The sequence below is a fragment of the Gigantopelta aegis genome, chromosome 10 (genome assembly GCF_016097555.1).
Source record: "Gigantopelta aegis isolate Gae_Host chromosome 10, Gae_host_genome, whole genome shotgun sequence".
NCBI classification, from domain to species: Eukaryota; Metazoa; Mollusca; class Gastropoda; order Neomphalida; family Peltospiridae; genus Gigantopelta; species Gigantopelta aegis.
Genome location: NC_054708.1, coordinates 69,027,937 through 69,048,248, shown reverse-complemented (window position 1 = coordinate 69,048,248; position 20,312 = coordinate 69,027,937). Strand labels below are relative to the sequence as shown.

Here is a 20,312-nt window from a genome sequence, read left to right as displayed (position 1 = left end):
GCTTCACCGGTGTCATTTGCTGAATACACTGGACACAAATTTATTACTTAATGGGGAAATGGTTGGTGCCATATTATTCATAGAGGAATAAAGTTTCTAAGACATAGCACTTGAGAAATCATGGTGGTTACCATGGCAACATTAAGGAAACAGTAGACAGTTAATTCCTTTGTGTACCCATGCACGCAAAGAGTCTGCTTGTTGGACTGGCAAAGTTCCATGTTTGAAGGCTAATTATTTGGAATAGGAAGTAAATTTTTAAGCTATCGTGACAGCCAAGGAGTAATTTTTTAAAAAGACAATTGGTTTATCACCAACATTGTAAACGGTTTAGCTGTAATGATGCTTGGTATTTATACACTGGGTTTTCCTTGTGACAAAAGTGGGCCATGATAATTTTCGGTAATTCAAACAAGCTGATTTTGTGAAAAATGGAATAGCTAAACCATTATTCAAATGAGGCTTGTTCTAAGTTTAGATGAGCAAAGTTTCAATAAATATATGTGTGATATCAGCCAACTCCCGCTTGGGTGTGGTATGTATGGGCGTAGACATTGCCAAAAATACACAAGAAAAGCATGCAGTGTGGACACATTATGATGAAAGTGACACAAACATTTAACTAAAAATATTTCATATAAGCGCTCTCTCTCTCTCTCTCTCTCTCTCTCTCTCTCTCTCTCTCTCTCTCTCTCTCTCTCTCTCTCTCTCTGTATGTTTATATACACCAAGTAAAGTGTGGGTATAACTATTAATTCAAACGTTAAGTCCTTGAATGGAAATGCAAAAATGCATTATGCAGACCGTACTTTAAATACACATGATATTATGCTTGATATTTGCAATTTCAGATTTCAAGATGAAGGCAATTTTTCTGGCTTTCCTCGCTGTCTGTGCAATAAGCAGGTAACTTTAACTTAACATTAGCTGAACATCAAATATATCAACTAGAAATAACTTTAACATGCCATGATATATATGATATGAAGTGATTTGATATGACCTGATATGGCCGGATATGATATGTGAAGATATGATTTATCATAAAATATATGATATCAGATATGATATAATATGATAAGATATGCAACATTATATGATATAATATGGTAAGATATGAAATTATATGATATATAGTATGTGATATATGATATGATATGCCATGATATGACATGATGTGTGATATTATGTGATTAATTAATAATTGAAGGAAGAAAATAAGTATATTTTGTTTAACGACATTGAACCACCTATCTAACCGAATCATCCATGTCCACAGTGAACCGCCTACCTACCCAAATTAGCCATGTCTAGAATGAACCGCCTATCTACCAAAATGTGCCATTTCCACAGTGAACCAACTACATCCACTTTAATGTCATGTCCACAGTGAACCACCTATCAACCCAAATCAGCCATGTCCAGAATGAACCGCCTATCGACCAAAATGTGCCATTTCCACAGTGAACCAACTACATCTACTTTAATCAGTCATGTCCACAGTGAACCACCTATCAACCCAAATCAGCCATGTCCAGAATGAACCGCCTATCGACCAAAATGTGCCATTTCCACAGTGAACCAACTACATCTACTTTAATCAGTCATGTCCACAGTGAACCACCTATCAACCCAAATCAGCCATGTCCACTGTGAAATACCTATCAACCCAAATCAGCCATGTCCACAGTGAACCACCTACCTATACCCAAAATTAACCCTGTCCACAGTGAACCACCTATCTACCCAAATCAATCATGTCCAGAGTGAACCACCTATCTACCCAAATCAGGCATGTCCACAGTGACCCACCTATCTACTCAAACCAGCCATGTCCACAGTGAACCACCTACTTACCCAAATCAACCATGTCCACAGTGAACCACCTACTTACCTCAATCAACCATGTCCACACTGAACCACCTACCTACCCAAATCAGCCATGTCCACAGTGAACCACCTATCTACCCAAATCAACCATGTCCACACTGAACCACCTACCTACCTATATACATACATTTTTTGGCAGGCCCTGAACACGTCTTTAGTTTTTTTCAGTTTTGACAACTGGGACGAAATACACTTAAAATGTTTATTCACTCGGCGGATTAATCACTGAGGTCACTCTATTTTGAAGTGTTACAATGTTTACGGTCTCGGCACAAAAATTGCGGGTTCTGGAAGGATCTGAACCACACCTATCGCCCATGCAAACAAGTCCGGTTTAAGGAAATCAAATGCAGTGATAGGCCGGAATAATTTATGGGTCATTGGGATTACCAGCAATGTGCGAACATTTTTATATAATATATGTACCTTTTATATATAAAAAAAAAACCCGAAATGAACCGCGGTTCGCAAATTGGGAAACGGTGCACCGAACCGTGTGCCTAAAACTGCGGTTTTCAGTAACATCGAATAATCGTCCCTTCCCTAATCCACAGTGAAACACCTATCTATCCAAGTCAGCAATGTCCACAGTGAACCACCTACTTACCCAAATCAACCATGTCCACAGTGAACCACCTACCTACCCAAATCAACCATGCCACAGTGAACCACCTACTTACCCAAATCAGCCATGTCCACAGTGAACCACCTACTTACCCAAATAAATTTAATAAAAAAAAAAAAAAAAAAAAAAAAAAAACCCACCTTTTATGCCGCAGCGTTGACATTTTTTAAAAGCAGAATTATTAAATTATTATCCTAAAACTTATGATATTGATATATTCCGATTGGCATCTTAAATCATTCACTCTATACTGACTATAATAAATTTTAAAACCAAACACATTTAACTGACCGGCAACCCTTGTAGATAGCTGAAAAACAAAAACTATTAGTAGTAATAAAGGAAAAGGAGCGTCACTGCATGTGTTCGGGGGGGGGGGGGGGGGGGGGGGGGCGGGGTTAGGGTATTGCGGTTTTGAGAGAAAAGAAGTGAAATCGACAAATAAATGTGCATGTTCCTGCCTACACGGCTAACAAAAACTTCATTTTATTTGTATTATTATTTAGGGTGTTTTTTAAAGGGGGGGGGGGGGTCTAGACTGGCGAGCTACGTTTATTGGGCGGGGGGGGGGGGGTTACAAAACAATGCACACAGGCGTATGTGCAGAAAATTGAGTGCGGGTGTCTAGACTGGTGAGAGATGTCTTTAGGGAATGTCGGGTCATGCTTCGCAAATTTTTTTAATTTTTTTAAAGAAATTCATGAAGGGGGAGGAGGGTAGACCCTGAAGCACACCCCTGTACACACGCGCCTTCAATATCATGTTTGCGGCTGAATTTACCAACGGCCCAAACGATCGCGGGTCTGTCTGCAAGCTGCTTTGCTAATCGATGTCCAAAAGGAACTTGGGTACAGCTTTTATTTAAGGCTGTTTTTATTGTGGATATATTCCCTCTAGCTCCCATTTACATTTTCTTCACTATCTGTACCAATATCATTATACATGTATGTTTACCGCTGATTTGACAAATGATCGTTAGTCGTTTCGTCTGCGAACTGCTTTGTTAATATAAAAATGCGTTGGGAGTGATTTTCGATAGGAACTTTGGTACGCAGGCACGTGGTAACAATATCCGGGTGTGGGGGTTTGGAGCACAATCTGTAATGGAGGGGGCTCAGTCTCTAGTGGGGGAAGGAACACAAGGCAATGTTTAAAAATCTTTATTTATATATAGGACAAATTTTTTTTAAAACAAAACAAAAAAACGTACATATTCGTCAACAAGTGGGAGGGGTGTGTGCTACACGCGCCTGGAAGAGGTTTTATATGGGGATGTTGTTGCTGCAAATATGTTATATCTAACCCCATTTACCTTTTCACTAGCTGTACCAATATCATTCTGTTTCTGTTTACCGTCGATCAACGATCCCAACGATCGCCGGTTGAATGTGTGCTGATTTGTCAATATGAGAGTTGGCGTGATTTCCAAAAGGAACTTCGGTAGAGGTTGTATCTGGGGCTGTTGTTGTTGTTATTGTTGTTGCAAGAATATTCTCTCTAGCCACCATTTACCCTTTCTCCTCTAGCTGTACCAATATCATGTTTACCGCCGATTTGTCCAACGATCCGAACCATCGTTTCGTCTGCGAGCTGTTTTGTTTAATTAATGTGAGTTAGCGTCATTTCCTAAAGGATCTTGGATACAGGTTTTATATGTTGTTATAGGCCCGGTATATTATCTCTAGCCCCCAATAACATTGTATACTTGTTTACCGCCGATTTGACCAACGATCGCCGATCGTTTGTGCGCTGCTTTGTTAATATGTGAGCTGGCGTATTTTCAAAAAGGAACTTGGGTACAGGTTTTATCTGGGGCTGTTGTTGTTACTGGTGTATTCTCTCTATCAGTTTTGACTTTGATTAGTATTTACAATATTGTGACGCTTTAAAAAAAACCCACCAAAACGACAAAAAACCCCACATTTTTATTAAAATTTTGTCTCGCAGCTGTTCCTTTTTAAGCACATAAAATTCACAGTGCAGCGGGAGTGGAGAAACAACAGCAGTCTGAAGATTGGATTCATCCACGCTATATTTATTGTTTTATATTTTCACTTTCTGTACACACCCCCCCCCCCCCAAGGTGTTTAATACAGTATGTTCAAAAATAAAATAATAAGGCAGATGAAATTAGACCTTTATAACTTAGTATCTAGTATATTTTGTGTATTTCGGTTTGTGAAAATAAAATATAATTATCAAAAGATATATTAGGTAACATGTAATTTAACCCTTAACCCTGCCTAAAACGACACGTTTTAAACAATTATGCTCCCCATACCTAACTACAATTCGAAGTATGCAAAACATTTCTCTGTTACGGTCTTGTTTCGCCTGCTTTACAGCAAAACACCAGAGGTTTCGAATACACAGACTCCAGACGTCTCGAATACACTCAAAGGAAGCAAATCACCACACCGTACACGAGTGTTAATTCCCTCTTTTCCACGTATTATATGGGATGGCCAGTAATTGTAAAAGGGGTGGGGGGGTGGGTGGGTAGGTGTCATTGGGCCGGCGATGGGGCACAGCTAGGCCAGTTGGTTCTATTACATAAAGAAAGTACTAGGATATCAGGCCCGTACGCGAACTTTGTAATGGGGGTGGGGGGGGGGGGGCGGTTGGAGGTGCGAATTCCTCGTGCTGGGACAGACAATGGGTAAGACTCGATAAGAATAACGTTACCTAAATTTTATAGAAAGAAAAAAAACCTGTGGATCTTTGGTAAAAAAACCCAACAATAATAATAATAATTTTTAAAAATCGACACCATATGCGCACGGTATCAACCGAAGGTAAATATATACATGGAAGGTGACGCTACGGTACTACATATAGCAACTGAAATTTTAGATGTATACTCTGCTTTTATAAAGTATAGGCTCAGATTTAGATTGCCCCTATCCCCTTAATAAAAAAAAAACCTACTTATATCCGCACCTGGATGTTATTTGTTGTTGCGATCTACATGTATCAGCAGTGATGATAGTAAATTGTCCTATCTTCCTAGAAAAATCAATCAATCAATCAATAAAGTAAAAAATAAATGAGATGACGAAGATTGGTTTCATCCACACTTAATTTACTTTGTTTTTAATTGATGATATTTGGACTGTCTTTGGATTTCTTTCTCTTTTTCAGGTATTTAATAGATAAGTTCAAAGCCAAATAATAAGAAGACAAAGAAGAAAGACCGTTATAGTAGTGTCTGATATATTTTATGTATTTGTAGAATAAAATAAAATTATCAAGATATATTAACCAAAAACGCATTTAATGGTTAAATAATTTAACCCCACCCCAATAATGAATAATGAAATTAAATATCCCAGAATGCACCCACAGACATCTTGAATTAACAAAATAAAAAAGAGAGAAGAAAGTCTAGACATCATTTATTTGGCATGTAATCGGAGGGGACTTTTGTTTTTACCAAAGTAAGTTACAGGCTCTATTCATACCCTCACCCCGAAAAAAAAAAGACTCCACCCAATAATTATTTACCGTTATGCTACCCACACTGATACTGCCCCCCCCCCTCCCCGTTATATATATATATATATATATATATATATATATATATATATATATATATATATATATATAGGTGTGTGTGCTCCCCCCCCCCCCCTTTTGGCAGCTTCCTACGCCACTGCTGGGTTAGCCTAATATATTTTTTATTATGCTGTTCTAAGTCAAATTTTAATATATTTTTCAATTGTTCTTTGAAGTCATTTAATATTTGGTTTTAATAATTTCTCTTAACTAATGGTTACACAGTGATTAATTTTTGAACAACTGGCCCGATTTGCATGCTTGGCAACGGTCGATTCAACCGATTGTCACATACAATGAAGGTGGCATGCTGCAACAGTGTGACGTCATCTGATCTCTCTCTCTCTCTCTCTCTCTCTCTCTCTCTCTCTCTCTCTCTCTCTCTCTCTCTCTCTCTCTCTCAAACACACACACACGCACACACACGATTAGACCATACTGCTCGGGGAGATCAGACATCAAAGAAACGGAGCCCATGATTTTGTTTATTCAAATTATTGCATTGACTTTTTAAAATCACCCCTAAAAATGTAGTTAGTATTATTTAGCACAATTAATTTATTAATTTATATCCAAAAGATAATAATTATTGCGAAGACTAATCGTCGAACAGCGCACTGGCTAGTACTTAATCCATTATGGTGACCCAGACAATCTGTTAGAACTGTCCTTGATACAAGACGCACGAGCTGCTTGAAAAATATACATTGTTTTAGTTTTGACTTGGGCTTGTAGGTCAAAGAAAAAGCCGACATGAAATTGAGAACGTTTTATCATTTAAGGCCACATACAAAAATAAAGTCGGTTAGCGTCCCCGCCCGCCCCTACGAAACACACCCGATCCGAAACTTTTTTTATTTTTATTTTTTGAAACAAATCATCAAAAACGATCTTTTCACATGCAAATTTGGCGCCGTTCTGCAAGACGTATTACGTAAACGTCCTCGGTGTTTTTGTGTTTGACGTCATCATTTCAAGAGTAGTATGTCGGGGAACTTATATGTTGATTGTGATATAAAAATCGGCTTGAAATGCCTATTGTGATTGCAGTAGTAGTCCGTGAGGGCTCTATCAAGACTGTAAAGGACTGGTTTGCGTGCAATATCGAGTTGGATGTTACAATCTCGGACTTCTATGCGAACTTCTCAGACGGCAAGTATGATGGGAATAGGGAGCCATTGCCTGACGATACACGCGGTACTTTTGTCAAAGTATTCGCCGGCCCCAGTAAAACTGACATGACGAAAGTTTCACCGGCTTGCAATGTAACATTTGCACTGCAAAGCCAGTACCAAAGCGTGGCAGAAATCATGTTCAACATGCTCAATAGTTTCAAGGTGCCAAGGGCATTGTGTTGGGCTGTTTCCCCATGTCATGCTGGATTCTCTTTCACTGACGAGCTAGGACATAATACAGTGCATCCAACTTAGTAAATCATGTCTAACCTGGTCCCAGGTAGACTAGAAGTGGGTCACGTAGCAGGATATCTACTACAGGTGAGGCACCTGGGACCAGGTATTAAAGCAATGATTTACTAAATTGAATGCACTGTAAACATCACTCAAACCCTGTTTCACAGTGATTTGGGCAATGTTTGTAAATCTGTGAGAAGAGTGAAGAAATAAAATCATTTTGAGGAGAAAGCAGTCTATTTCATCAATAAAACATGGAAAGTATTAAAAGAAAAAAAAAAAAAAAAAAAAACCTCCCTCCCTCCCCAAACTTTAAAAAAAAAAGTACGCTAACCAACTTTTTTTTTTATGTGGCCTAAGCCAAATCGCAATTATTTTCGTGTTACTACATAATATTTGTAAAGTTTGTTTTATTTAACGACGCCACTAGAGCACATTGGTTTTTTATCTTATCATCGGTTATTGGACGTCAAACATATGGTCATTCTGACACTATTTGTTTTGGAGGAAACCCGCTGGCGCCACATAGGCTACTCTTTTTTACGATAGGCAGAAAGGGATGTTTTATTTGCGCTTCCCACAGACAGGATAGCACAAACGATGGCCTTTGTTGAACTAGTCATGGATCACTGGTCGGTGCAAGTGGTTTACATTGAGCCTTGCGGAGCACTCACTCAGGGTTTGGAGTCAGTATCTGGATTAAAAATCCCATACCTCGACTGGGATCCGAACCCAGTACCTACCAGCCTATAGACCGATGGCCTAACCACGACGTCACCGAAGCCGGTACATCATATTTGTTTATATATACTACTCAAAAGAATTTAAGGGTCAAAAATTTATAACCAAATAAGTTTCAGAGTGTATTAGATTGATGATGTAGTTTACTACACCAACATTTTTATTTATTGTTCCATATTTACAAAAAACACACAAATAAACGTCACTGTATACAAGAAAGTCACATGACATGCTGTCAAAGTTGAAGGTTGTCAAACATGGATTTGACACATTAGAACATTCGTTTAATAGTGTGTGAATCCACCCCTGGCGCGAATACACTCGACACATCGTTGCCTCATGCTGTTGATCAGACGTCTGAAGAACTCTTGGGGAATGGCCTGCCACTCTGCCATAAGAAGTTGACCCAGATCATGAAGGTTGGCCGGAGGGGCATGGTTATCCCGAACTCTCCTGCCTAATTCGTCCCAGGCGTTCTCTATTGGGGTCAAGTCAGGCGAATATGCTGGCCAATCCATCCTAGTGATACCTTGTTGTCTGAGAAAGTCCGTTACCACCCTGTCGCGGTGGGGTCTGGCATTGTCATCCTGCAGAACTGCCCCGCCGCCAATCTGCTGAAGGCCTGGGAGAACCAACGGCCGGATAATCTCATTCAGATAGCGGATTCCATTCAGATTGCCATCCACCACATAGAGGGGGGTCCTGTGGTGGATAGAGATGCCGCCCCCGAACAGAATTCGTTGCTTGGTACCGTTGCCACAGTCGGCCAACGACACTCTGACTGACACCAAGTCTCAGAGCAACATTTCTTTGCGTATTGCCATCCTGAAGCCAAGCAATAGCCCTTCCTCGATCTTCGATAGTCAGTTGAAGTCGTACCATTGTCGAATTTGGAGTGTGCACCGTACACGAAGGCAAGCTCCAATTATACGGAAATTCAGCATTGGGAACATGGAATACACGTGCAAAGCGTGCAAATGAAGCGCTTTGTGAAAACGCAAGTTATGGACACTTAGCAGACCTTTCGCTTTCGCCCTAATTTACGTGCAAATGTAAGCATGTTTTCGCTATTAGAACTAGTCGACAGTGTCAATGACAGTGGATTTTAATTCATTTATGGGTTGCTTAGACCCACTTTCGTCAAAATGGAACAATACCATGCGTGACATTATGGTCTAGCTAATATAATTGACATTCAGAAAATAATGTCGAAAATATCGTCTGACCCTTAAATTCTTTTGAGTAGTATATATTACTCGTTTTTACTGTGGTGTTCTTTAAAAATTTACCTTTTATGAACATTTATCTGTACTTTATATTGTTAGAAGTTAAAGGGACATTCCTGAGACTTCGACGACTGTAATTACATATCAAATATATTTTTTCTGCATACAATATTAGTGGCTGTATATTAAACGTGTTTCTGATCGTTCTAATATTCGTACTATGTTAAATTTCATTTTATTTCCTAAAAAAAGATTTTTTCGTACGTACGAAATTATTTGTAGACAAAATCCAGTTTGGGCTTTTTACAAATATTAAGACGACCAGAAACACATTGAATATACAGACACTGATATTCTAAACAAGAAAATATATTTAATATGAAAGTGTAATCGTAGAAATATTTTATTAGTCGGAAACATCTTACAATGGAGCAAACTCAGGAATGTCCCTTTAAAGTGTATTGTTTAATGACACCACTAGAATACAATGATCATAGGCTATTGGATGTCAAACACCACGTTGTCATCAGAGGAAACCCCGCTACTTTTTTTTCTAATGTAGCAAGGGATCTTTTTTATGCTCTTTCCCACAGACAGGAAAACATATGACAGCCTTTGACAGATGTGGTGCACTAGTTGGAACGAAAAAACACCCCAATCAGGTGAATGGATACACCGAGGTGGTTCGATCTTGCGACCCAAGCACCGCAAGTGAGCACTCAACCAATTACTCAAGACATTGAGTTGAAATATTGTGTACACTTTTATTGTTAAATTTATTTAGCATTTTTGTACTTACAATTTTGAATCAGTTGCCATTTTAACAATATTTGTCCTAATGCCTAAATTTTTTACTGAATGTGGCAATCGGTGTGTGTGTGTGTGTGTGTGTGTGTGTGTGTGTGTGAAACCAAGTGAATATTTCCTTTTCTGAACAGATCAGGCCCTTTTAAGGGCCACTATGGGCAACCTGGGGAGACATCTCAACACTAACTAGGTCCCAGTAACGAGCTACACTCGGCATACTAAGTTCAAATATATATATATATATATATATATATATATATATATATATATAGCTCCCCATTTCCATTTAGGCGGACCTTTTAAAAATGCGTCAAATTTCCTACATTCAATTTGGCTTAATCCCTACGGGATATTCCAAATGCCACACCACCAAAACCACCTCCACCTGCTACCGATTGGACGTGCTACTCTCTTACACGTGCCAGCCCCCTCTCCCACTCACCACAACCCTTTCCTGTCCTGGACGGAGGAGCCAGCTGAAGCCGGCACCTGTGCCCATGACAGGTGTGCGCTAAAACAGATTGCTCTGAATGTGCACGTTAAATCCTATGACCTGACCTAACCTGATTATGAAAGCACTCGGTTTAAAAATTTCAGTCAGGTCAAGTGATATTTAAATTGCACATTCAGAACAATTTTGGTTCTTATTGACGAACAAAATTTGAGACCACTGTCTGCATTTTTATTTTTGGTGAACCCTCTAAATTTGTGCCCAACTTTTAATCAAGTGTACACTTGTTTGACTGAATTAGATTAAATGTATTGCATATTTCAGTCCATCGCATTTCCCCTTCTCCTCCTACTACATAACCATTAACACAGGCACGAAGCTTTAGCCAGCAGAACAATACTGTAGAATTACGTACTTTACATGAACATGCACGCTCTTTGAACTGAATACACATTACGCAATATGGTTTTATGGCTCTTTGCTGTGTAGCTTTGTACTTGCTTTGATGGTCTGTATGGAGAGATGGTAAGAACACATGTACGTACACCTGGTTGCGATGCAATACACATGAACACCTGCATACACGTGCAGATGCAGACTGACATAAAAACAAGTTTGACAACGGGATTTCGAATACGGGGTGGGTTTTTGTTGTTGTTGGGTTGTTGTTTTTTGGTTTGTTTGTTGTTGTTTTTATCTGTTGCTTTGATATTGCAAACACTGTGCGGCCACGAACAAGCTTCATTTTGCCAATCCAATCTTGGAATAGTGGCAGTCCTCTTACTGCCGGTGTAGGAAGGATGAAATTGTCGTGTGCCTTGCTCGGATGCATTCATTTAAGTCTAGAATCGTGTCGATCCCCGCCAGTGGGATTATGTCTCGTTCCAGCTATTAAGGCATTGGTATGTACTATCATTGGGGGGGGGGGGGGGGGGGCGCGGCATATTTATAAATAAAATTGAAGTGGAGATATGAGATATTTTATTTTGATTTTTGGGGGGTGGGGTGGGGGAGGGATATAGCCTATAACAATGACCGCGGAGTGTATTTGAAAGGGGTGGAGAGGGTGGGGGGCATGGTGTCGGTGAGAGATGAAAATAAATGTATTTCACGGTCTGAAGCTGCTTCCCTGAGCAACGTTTGAATTCCAGGTGTTAAAATGTCACATTTCCGGTCTTCTGAACAGAGTAACTGGAAAAGTGGGAGAATGAGGACTATTATGTCGGTACCTTTTAGGATATTAACATTTATTCCATTGATAGTAATATAGCGTTGGATAAAAATGGGAATGACATGGAATTTTACCCAAAATATACCAGATTCTTCTTTGTAGTCTTTTATTATTTAGTTTTTGTATTTATTGTAACGCCTGAGAAAAAGAAAGAAAATAAATCAAAATATTATAAACCAGTAAAAGATTTAGCGTGGATGAAATAAATCTTCAGAAGTTTTCCAAAAATAAAATTGAATGGATCAAATTAACAGGGGGACTATACCGGGTCCGCAACAATAACAGCACTAGCACTAGATACAACCTATATCAAAGTTCCTTTTGGAAATCACGCCAACACACATTTACATATTAAAGGGACATTCCTGAGTTCGCTGCATTGCAAGATGTTTCCGACTAATAAAAAATTTCTACCATTAAACTTACAAATTAAATATATTTTCTTGTTTAGAATATCAGTGTCTGTATAATCAATGTGTTTCTGGTCATCTCAATATTTGTAAGAAGCCCAAACTGGATTTTGTCTTCAAATAATTTCGTACGTACGAAAAAGTAGTTTTTAGAAAATAAAATGAAATTTAGCCTAGTACAAATATTAGAACGGTCAGAAACACGTTTAATATACAGCCACTAATATTTTATGCAGAAAAATATATTTGATATGTAATCACAATCGTTTAAAAGTCTGTTAGTCGATAACATCTTAAAAATTGCAGAAAACTCAGGACTGTCCCTTTAACAAAGCAGCTCGCAGAAGAAACGACTCGTGATCGTTGGTCAAATCGGTGGTAAACATACATGTATAATGATATTGGTACAACTATAGGAGAATACACATGCAAAATAAAAGCTCCAGATAAAACCTGTAACCTAAGTTCCTTTTGCAAATCACGTAAACACATTTATGTAATTAAGCATATCGCAGACCGGCGATCGTTTGTAAAGTTGGCGGTATAAACACACACTAGTGTGTGCATGTATGGATACTGGTGAAAAAAAGGCATATTTCATTAAGGAGTGTTTTCCCAAATCAAATTGAATGGATAAAATTAGCATATAAATATATTTGACATAAAAAAATAAAAATAAATAATAATAATAGTAATGAAAAAACCCCGAAATATTTCCCCCAAATCAAATTGTATGGATTAACATTGAAAAAAATTTATACACACACGTGTCACACAAAAAAACAAACAACAGTAGAGAGAGAGAGAGAGAGAGAGAGAGATCTACAAGACAGTCCTAGGAAAAGAAAATATACATATAGCTGTAATACAAACAGCCCCTGTATCGAAGTTCTTTTTGGAAATTACGCCAACACACATTTATTTAACAAAGTTCGTAAACGACATGTAACCCGCGATCGTTGTGATCGTTGGTCAAATCGGCGGTACACGTTTACAAGTAATTTTGGTATAGTTAGTGGATGAAAATGTAAATGGGTGTTAGAGAGAATACATCTGCAACAATAACAACTCCAGATAAAACCTGTAACCATGTTCCTTTTGGAAATCACGCCAAAACACATTTATTTAACAAAGTTCGTAAACGACATGTAACCCGTGATCGTTGGTCAAATCGGCGGTACACCTTTCCAGGTAATATTGGTATAGTTAGTGGATGAAAAGGTAAATGGGTGTTAGAGAGAATACATCTGCAACAACAACAACTTCAGATAAAACCTGTAACCATGTTCCGTTTGGAAATTACGCCAACACACATTTATTTAACAAAGTTCGTAAACGACATGTAACCCGCGATCGTTGTGATCGTTGGTCAAATCGGCGGTACACGTTTACAGGTAATATTGGTATAGTTAGTGGATGAAAAGGTAAATGGGTGCTAGAGAGAATACATCTGCAACAACAACAGCTCCAGCTTTTGGAAATCACGGCAACACACAATTATTTAATAAAGCAGCTCGCAGACGAAAGGATAGTTGGGATCGTTGGTAGATTCGGCGATGAACATACAATGAAACATAGTTTTGTAGGCACATTTTATTATCATTGACCGATTTAACAAATGAATGTTTAATGACGCCCCAGCACAAAAATACACATCGGCTATTGGGTGTCACAAATGGTAAGTATATGAAAACATTATTTATATATTTACGTAAAACCACTGTGTAAGGAGCTGGGGGGGGGGGGGGGGGGGGGGCGGAAGTACAATATAATACATAAATCAAGGTAAGTATATTTTAAAACTTTGTATAGAAGTGTTTTAAAAACTTTACAATTAATTCTGGATGGAGTTTAAAAGATTTTAAAACATTTCTGTTGCCAAATATATCATTTCTTGTCGGCTTGAGATGATCATACTCCACCAAAGTGCGGCGCGCAGTCTGTGTACACTGACAGTGTTCACACTGAAGAAGGGGGGGGGGGGGTCGTTCTTTAAAATACATGAATGTGTCAAATATGTATGGCCCATGCGGGCACGGCACAAGACTACTTCATCCTTCCTGCACCGCCTGTAGGATGACTGCCACTCCCAGGACTGGCGTGACAGAATGAAGTTTGTTTGCAACCGCACAGTCCCAATCATCTTGCCAAGTCGGAAAGATATATTCATTAATATGAAATTTAAAATCACTGTAGGGGACACCAACATGGACACGGGGCAAGTTCAAAGCAGACTAGACAAATTTAACGAAGACACAAAAAATAAGTAAATACTACAATATACTACTTGCCCCAAAACTTGTGGCAGCACATGGAAAGGTATCATAAAACATACTAATAGACTTAGCATGGATCAAATAGCATATATGTAATGTCGTATTTTATTGGCCAAACAAAAAAATTAAAACTTTTTTAAAAATTATAACACCGGCGAACAGATTCGACATCACAGGCCCGTAGGAAATGAGGTGGACCGGTGTGTGTGTGTGTGTGTTACAGCCCGCCCCGCTTGTACTCGAGGACGAAAATTAATAAAGGTAAACATATGTCCATGGACACTGTAGGGGACACCAACATGGACACGGGGCAAGTTCAAAGCAGACTAGACAAATTTAACGAAGACACAAAAAATAAGTAAATACTACAATATACTACCATGTCCATAGTGAACCATCTACCTACTCAAATACCAAATCAGCCATGTCCACAGTGAGCAATCTAATTAAAATTAGCTCCGCTGGTTAATTACTATTACATCTAACAGCACCCCGTTGGAGCTCAACATGTTCTGTTGACCTTTCATTCGATCAATCAAAACCTTACTTGCAAAATCATTCCAGTGATTTAAAAAGAATTTTAAAACATTCGGAATAATGTCGTGAGTATACGAAATGATTCGGGTGAATTACGAAGTATGCCGGAAACTAATTTCACTATAAAATGTTATATAAAATTAGTTTCAAGACGAAAAAAAACAACCTCGTGATGGTATAGCCATAAAATCTGTTTATACTACTTTACAATCCAGAGTTCATCACTGCACTTTTCCCCTGTTTTTTAATGTTGAAACAAACCAACAAATTCGCCTATTGCATAAATAGTCTCGCCCGATATTTTTGGAATTTGTATGCTCCCGAATAACGCTATAAAAGGCGAAGTGTAATTGGTCGATATTTAAATTGTTATTTATAGATGAAATGTCACCTGGACATGGGAGTCCACGCAATGCTGTTAGATCTGCTGGTAGACCAGTAGAGCTAATTTTAATCAGATTGCACAGTGAATCACCTCTCAGCCATTCTCATTGTAAACGTGTTATTTTTGCTGTATGCGGAAAGGCACATTTCGGTATGCATTTTGCTCCGATAAATGAAAATAAAGTCCGAAAGTAATTTAGTTGTAAACCATAATTACAATAATTGCTTTCATGTTTCTTGGATAATTTGTATTATATGCATGGGTTCCAATGTTAGGCATTACTCCTGATAAAACACCGGCCTCGGTGGCGTCGTGGCAGGCCATCGGTCTACAGGCTGGTAGGTACTGGGTTCGGATCCCAGTCGAGGCATGGGATTTTTAATCCAGATACCGACTCCAAACCCTGAGTGAGTGCTCCGCAAGGCTCAATGGGTAGGTGTAAAACCACTTGCACCGACCAGTGATCCATAACTGGTTCAACAAAGGCCATGGTTTGTGCTATCCTGCCTGTGGGAAGCGCAAATAAAAGATCCCTTGCTGCCTGTCGTAAAGAAGAGTAGCCTATGTGGCGACAGCGGGTTTCCTCTAAAAACAGTGTCAGAATGACCATATGTTTGACGTCCAATAGCCGATGATAAGATTAAAAATCAATGTGCTCTAGTGGCGTCGTTAAATAAAACAAACTTTTTTTACTCCTGATAAAATGTAGAAAACAACATTTCAACAGTTGACTTAGCCGCCGTAATTGTGAGCAATTCTAAACATTCTCCAAAGATTTGTTGATGTAGTTACACAATTATACGAACAAACGTTTTGAAGTAAACCTAGAGAGAGAGAGAGAGAGAGAGAGAGAGAGAGAGAGAGAGAGAGAGAGAGAGAGAGAGAGAGAGAGAGAGAGAGAGAGAGAGACTTACATACAGACAAACATGCTATATATCCCACAGCTGCTGGTAGCAATGGTAATATATCTTCCAATAATATGTCATGAAGAACATGTCAAGTATTATGGTATGGTGTTGTCCGTCTGTCTGTCCGTCTGTACTTCCGTCCGTCCGTCTGTTAACGTTTTCTTGTCCGGGTCATATTTTGCATACAGATGCATAGAGGATCATCAAACCTCACATGTAGGAACAACTTGGGATGACGGTGTGTCGCGTGCTATTACTAGATCACTGTGACCTACTTTTCACAGTCTACTGCACATAACAATAAATACTTTTTTGGACTTTATCTTGCATTCAGATGCATACAGGACCATCAAACCTCACATGTAGGAACATCTTGGGATGGCGGTATGTCACGTAATATTACTAGGACACTGTGACCTACTTTTCAAGGTCTACTGTACATAACAGTATATCCTTTTCTGGATTATATATTGCATACAACTGGGGGTGGTTGTGTACCATATACAGTTACTAGGTCACTGTGATACAAATAAATCACAATGCATATGTTAATTTCGTGGCGGTTCTGTATTGTTAACATTACATACATAAACTGTTTCTCTGTCAATATAAATTTGTCACCAGAGTACCCATGATAAACAAAATTTCCTTTCTAATAAACAACAATATGTTCATTAATCAGACAGCACCTTTTGCAATGGATACAGTATCATCAGTAGTTGGTCAACAAGAAACAGTTCTTCAATGCCATTGCAAAAATGTTCCCAAATTAGAATCGAATCATACTCGTAACACATGCATTAATATCTATGGTTTTCCATCAAACTCCTGACGAGCGTATCATGTACCTCGCCGGTAGTCTCTTTTTTTTTTTTTTTTTTTTTTTTTTTTTTTTTACAAGAATAGCATTATGTAAATGACTGAAGAAACAAACATAAAATAGGTTTTAGTTCTTTATTTCTTAGTAAAACTTCATAACAATATATTCATATACCATGGAAACTTCGAAACATGCTCACCATAAATTCGGAGCACTCGTGCATTGTGCAAAAGGCTAAAATTAACAAAACAACGTTTGTAAATATATACTTTCAATTCTATGTTTGATATATTTTAATTGTTTTACTATATATTAAATTTTGATGACAACAAATGTTTATATTCAAATATATATAAATAATGAATAAACATGCTTTTAGTCAATTATTATCATAATAAATATACACAATGAAATACAAATCCTTTGATAACCAGCAGGCATATAATTTAGCTTATTACGAGTTTTAACTATCACCAATTAACACTAAACTATAACTCACATTAATTTACTAGACTATAATAAACACGGATATTTCGATTCCTCGTGTCCTGTTCGGAACGTGACTGAATGTTTCATAGCTCTCAATTGGCGCATTCTTCATGGAGCGAAATTTCAGGGAGTGATTATTACTTTTGTCAGGTGAGTAACGATCGCATACATGCTTAGACCCACGGAAACTGAACACATTCATAGCTGCATGTTTTGTTTTGTTTGTTTTTTTAACAAGGGTCGCAAGCTACTCGGACTCAACGGAAATGATAACTGGAGAACCACCAGGGATCTCTCTAACTGTCAGTTTCTTCGGATTTTTAAAATTTGGCATTGGACTGTCCTGGAATAGAATTAGCTTTAAGGCACAAGCTGGACCGGTGGTGGTTGGAGGCGGAATTGGGTATAATAGTGAAGGATTTGGTGCTGATTTGGGAGTAGGTCTGCATAGCGAGTCTTCTGAAAGAAAAAGACAGCTAAACGAAAATACAGATTCGGACAGAGATGAAGAATTAAAGAGACGCGAGTTTGCTACTAACGAAGAAAAACGCAGAAAGGAAGAGTTAGCTACTCTCAAAGAGAAACTCTCCAAAATGGAGGCTGCACATAAGAAGATGAAGGTTGTAAACCAGGCATACCTTAAATTCCTTAAAGATCTTAATTCCTCAGGGAAACGAATTGAGGATGGAAACTGTCTGGTGATATTTGGTCTGGTTGATATCGATAACGATGTTTGGAACGATGTTGTATTCCTATTACGAAAGCTACACTCGAGGTTGAAACAGTCTCACTTGGATTTTGCTTTTCGATTCGGAGTCTATGAAGTGAGGAATCAACGCCCTGTAATTGTACAGTTCTCGAGGACGACAGTCAGACAAATTGTGTTGGACAACACATATAAACTAACTGGCAGTGGTGTGGAAATAAAGGAAGACGTGCAGATAAATGTATTTTACGACTAATGACTGTTCTTAGAACAATTAATGTATGTAACTAAGCTAATAACTGTAGTCTCTAATTGATGTACATCCCCTGCAATTAAGAAAAACGTCCACGGCAAAAAAACAAAAAACAACAAACCAAGCAGTGGAAACAAAATCTAATGCCCTGCAGACAATGAAAAACTCCATGGCAATCTCCATGGCATTGCCATTTGCCGTGGGAAATTACAAGGGTTGGATGTAGCATATTCCAAAACCTTTATGCTAACTTTACTATAGTCCATAAATTGTGACTATTTATTTAGTAGATTTTACTAAAATGTTCAATCTAATTAAAATTAGCTCCACTATTACATGTGGATCTAAAACCAGCCAGTTGGAGCTCATCTCCACCAATCAAAACCTTACTTGCAGAATCCTGCCAGTGATTTAAAAATAATTTGAAAACATTCCGAATTATCCTGAGGGTATATATGTTTCGTGTGAATTACGAATGCCTTAAAACATGTTTTATTTTATATTTTGTAATGTAAAACTAAAGACTGATTTAGTTTTTTTATATATAAATAAATAAATAATTTTTAATGTAAAATTGAAGACTAATAACCCACCCCGTACGTATTGGTATGGTTCGCTGTACTGCGGCCATTAAAATAGACTCGCCCGATATTTTTAGAATTTGTATGCTCCCAAATAACGTTATAAAAGGCGAAGTGTGATTGGTCAATATTTAAATTATTATTTACAGACGAAATGTTACCTGGACATTGGGGACTACGCAGTGTTGTTAGTTTTAAATCACTGGCAGGATTCTGCAAGTAAGGTTTTGATTGGTGGACATGAGCTCCAACTGGCTGGTGTTAGATCCACATGTAATAGTGTAGCTAATTTTAATTAGATTGAAAAATGTTATGCTTTGTAAAGATTTTCAAATCCTTTTCTTTGTTTGTGATTTTATCTTATAATTAGTATTACTCTACACAATGTGTGTGCACATTAGTTATTCATTACTGGGTTTTTTTATTTGGTTTTATTTAGCAATTTTTGTAGTGCATTAATTAAAGGTTCTTAATATAAGTATTTCAGTTTTCAATAATAGACGTTCATATTCACACTTTCTATTGTTATTTATTCTATAACTTACCCATCATATCTATGATAAACAATTTGATTTTTAGTAGTTATGTATATATAAATATATATATATATATTGTCATAGCTGTCCAATAAATTTTTTACCCGTGTGCTGTGACCTGGATGTTTCTCAAATAATTTTAATATTGGACTAAACAGAATATTTATGGAAGCCCAACCGATGAACAGAGACTGCAGCTTGTTTGCTGCTAACCATGCAAGTTAAAATAAATACACAACAACATGATTGTTGTAAAGGTCATTTATTAATGACAAACAGTTCGACAGTATGTTTGATACTACTGTCAAGTATAAAGTTTGCATACATACAGACTATACATTGTATGGCAGCAAAGATGGGTAACAAATATTGGCACAGATGACAAATATTCAATTTGAAAACATGTCATCTGCCCATCCAAAGTCTCTGATCATGACTAAACTAAGAGGTAGTACTGTATTTACTCGAGAATG

General features: G+C 37.9%; 1 protein-coding gene across 2 annotated transcripts in view; it reads left to right on the top strand.

Moving 5' to 3' along the window:
* LOC121382639 overlaps positions 1 to 19,093 on the top strand; it is a 28,016-nt gene extending 8,923 nt beyond the window's left edge. The window contains exons 2-3 of one of the 2 annotated variants that reach the window (XR_005959194.1): positions 852 to 906; positions 5,657 to 5,814. Coding sequence is in view for 1 of the 2 variants with exons in the window: in XM_041512172.1 (XP_041368106.1) it covers positions 860 to 906; positions 18,002 to 18,725 (771 nt within the window). In the remaining variant the exon portion in view is untranslated. Of the gene's footprint in view, positions 1 to 851; positions 907 to 5,656; positions 5,815 to 18,001 lie in introns of those variants that run through there. The other variant, XM_041512172.1, reaches the window with a different exon arrangement.
* The last annotated feature ends 1,219 nt before the right edge of the window (positions 19,094 to 20,312 follow it).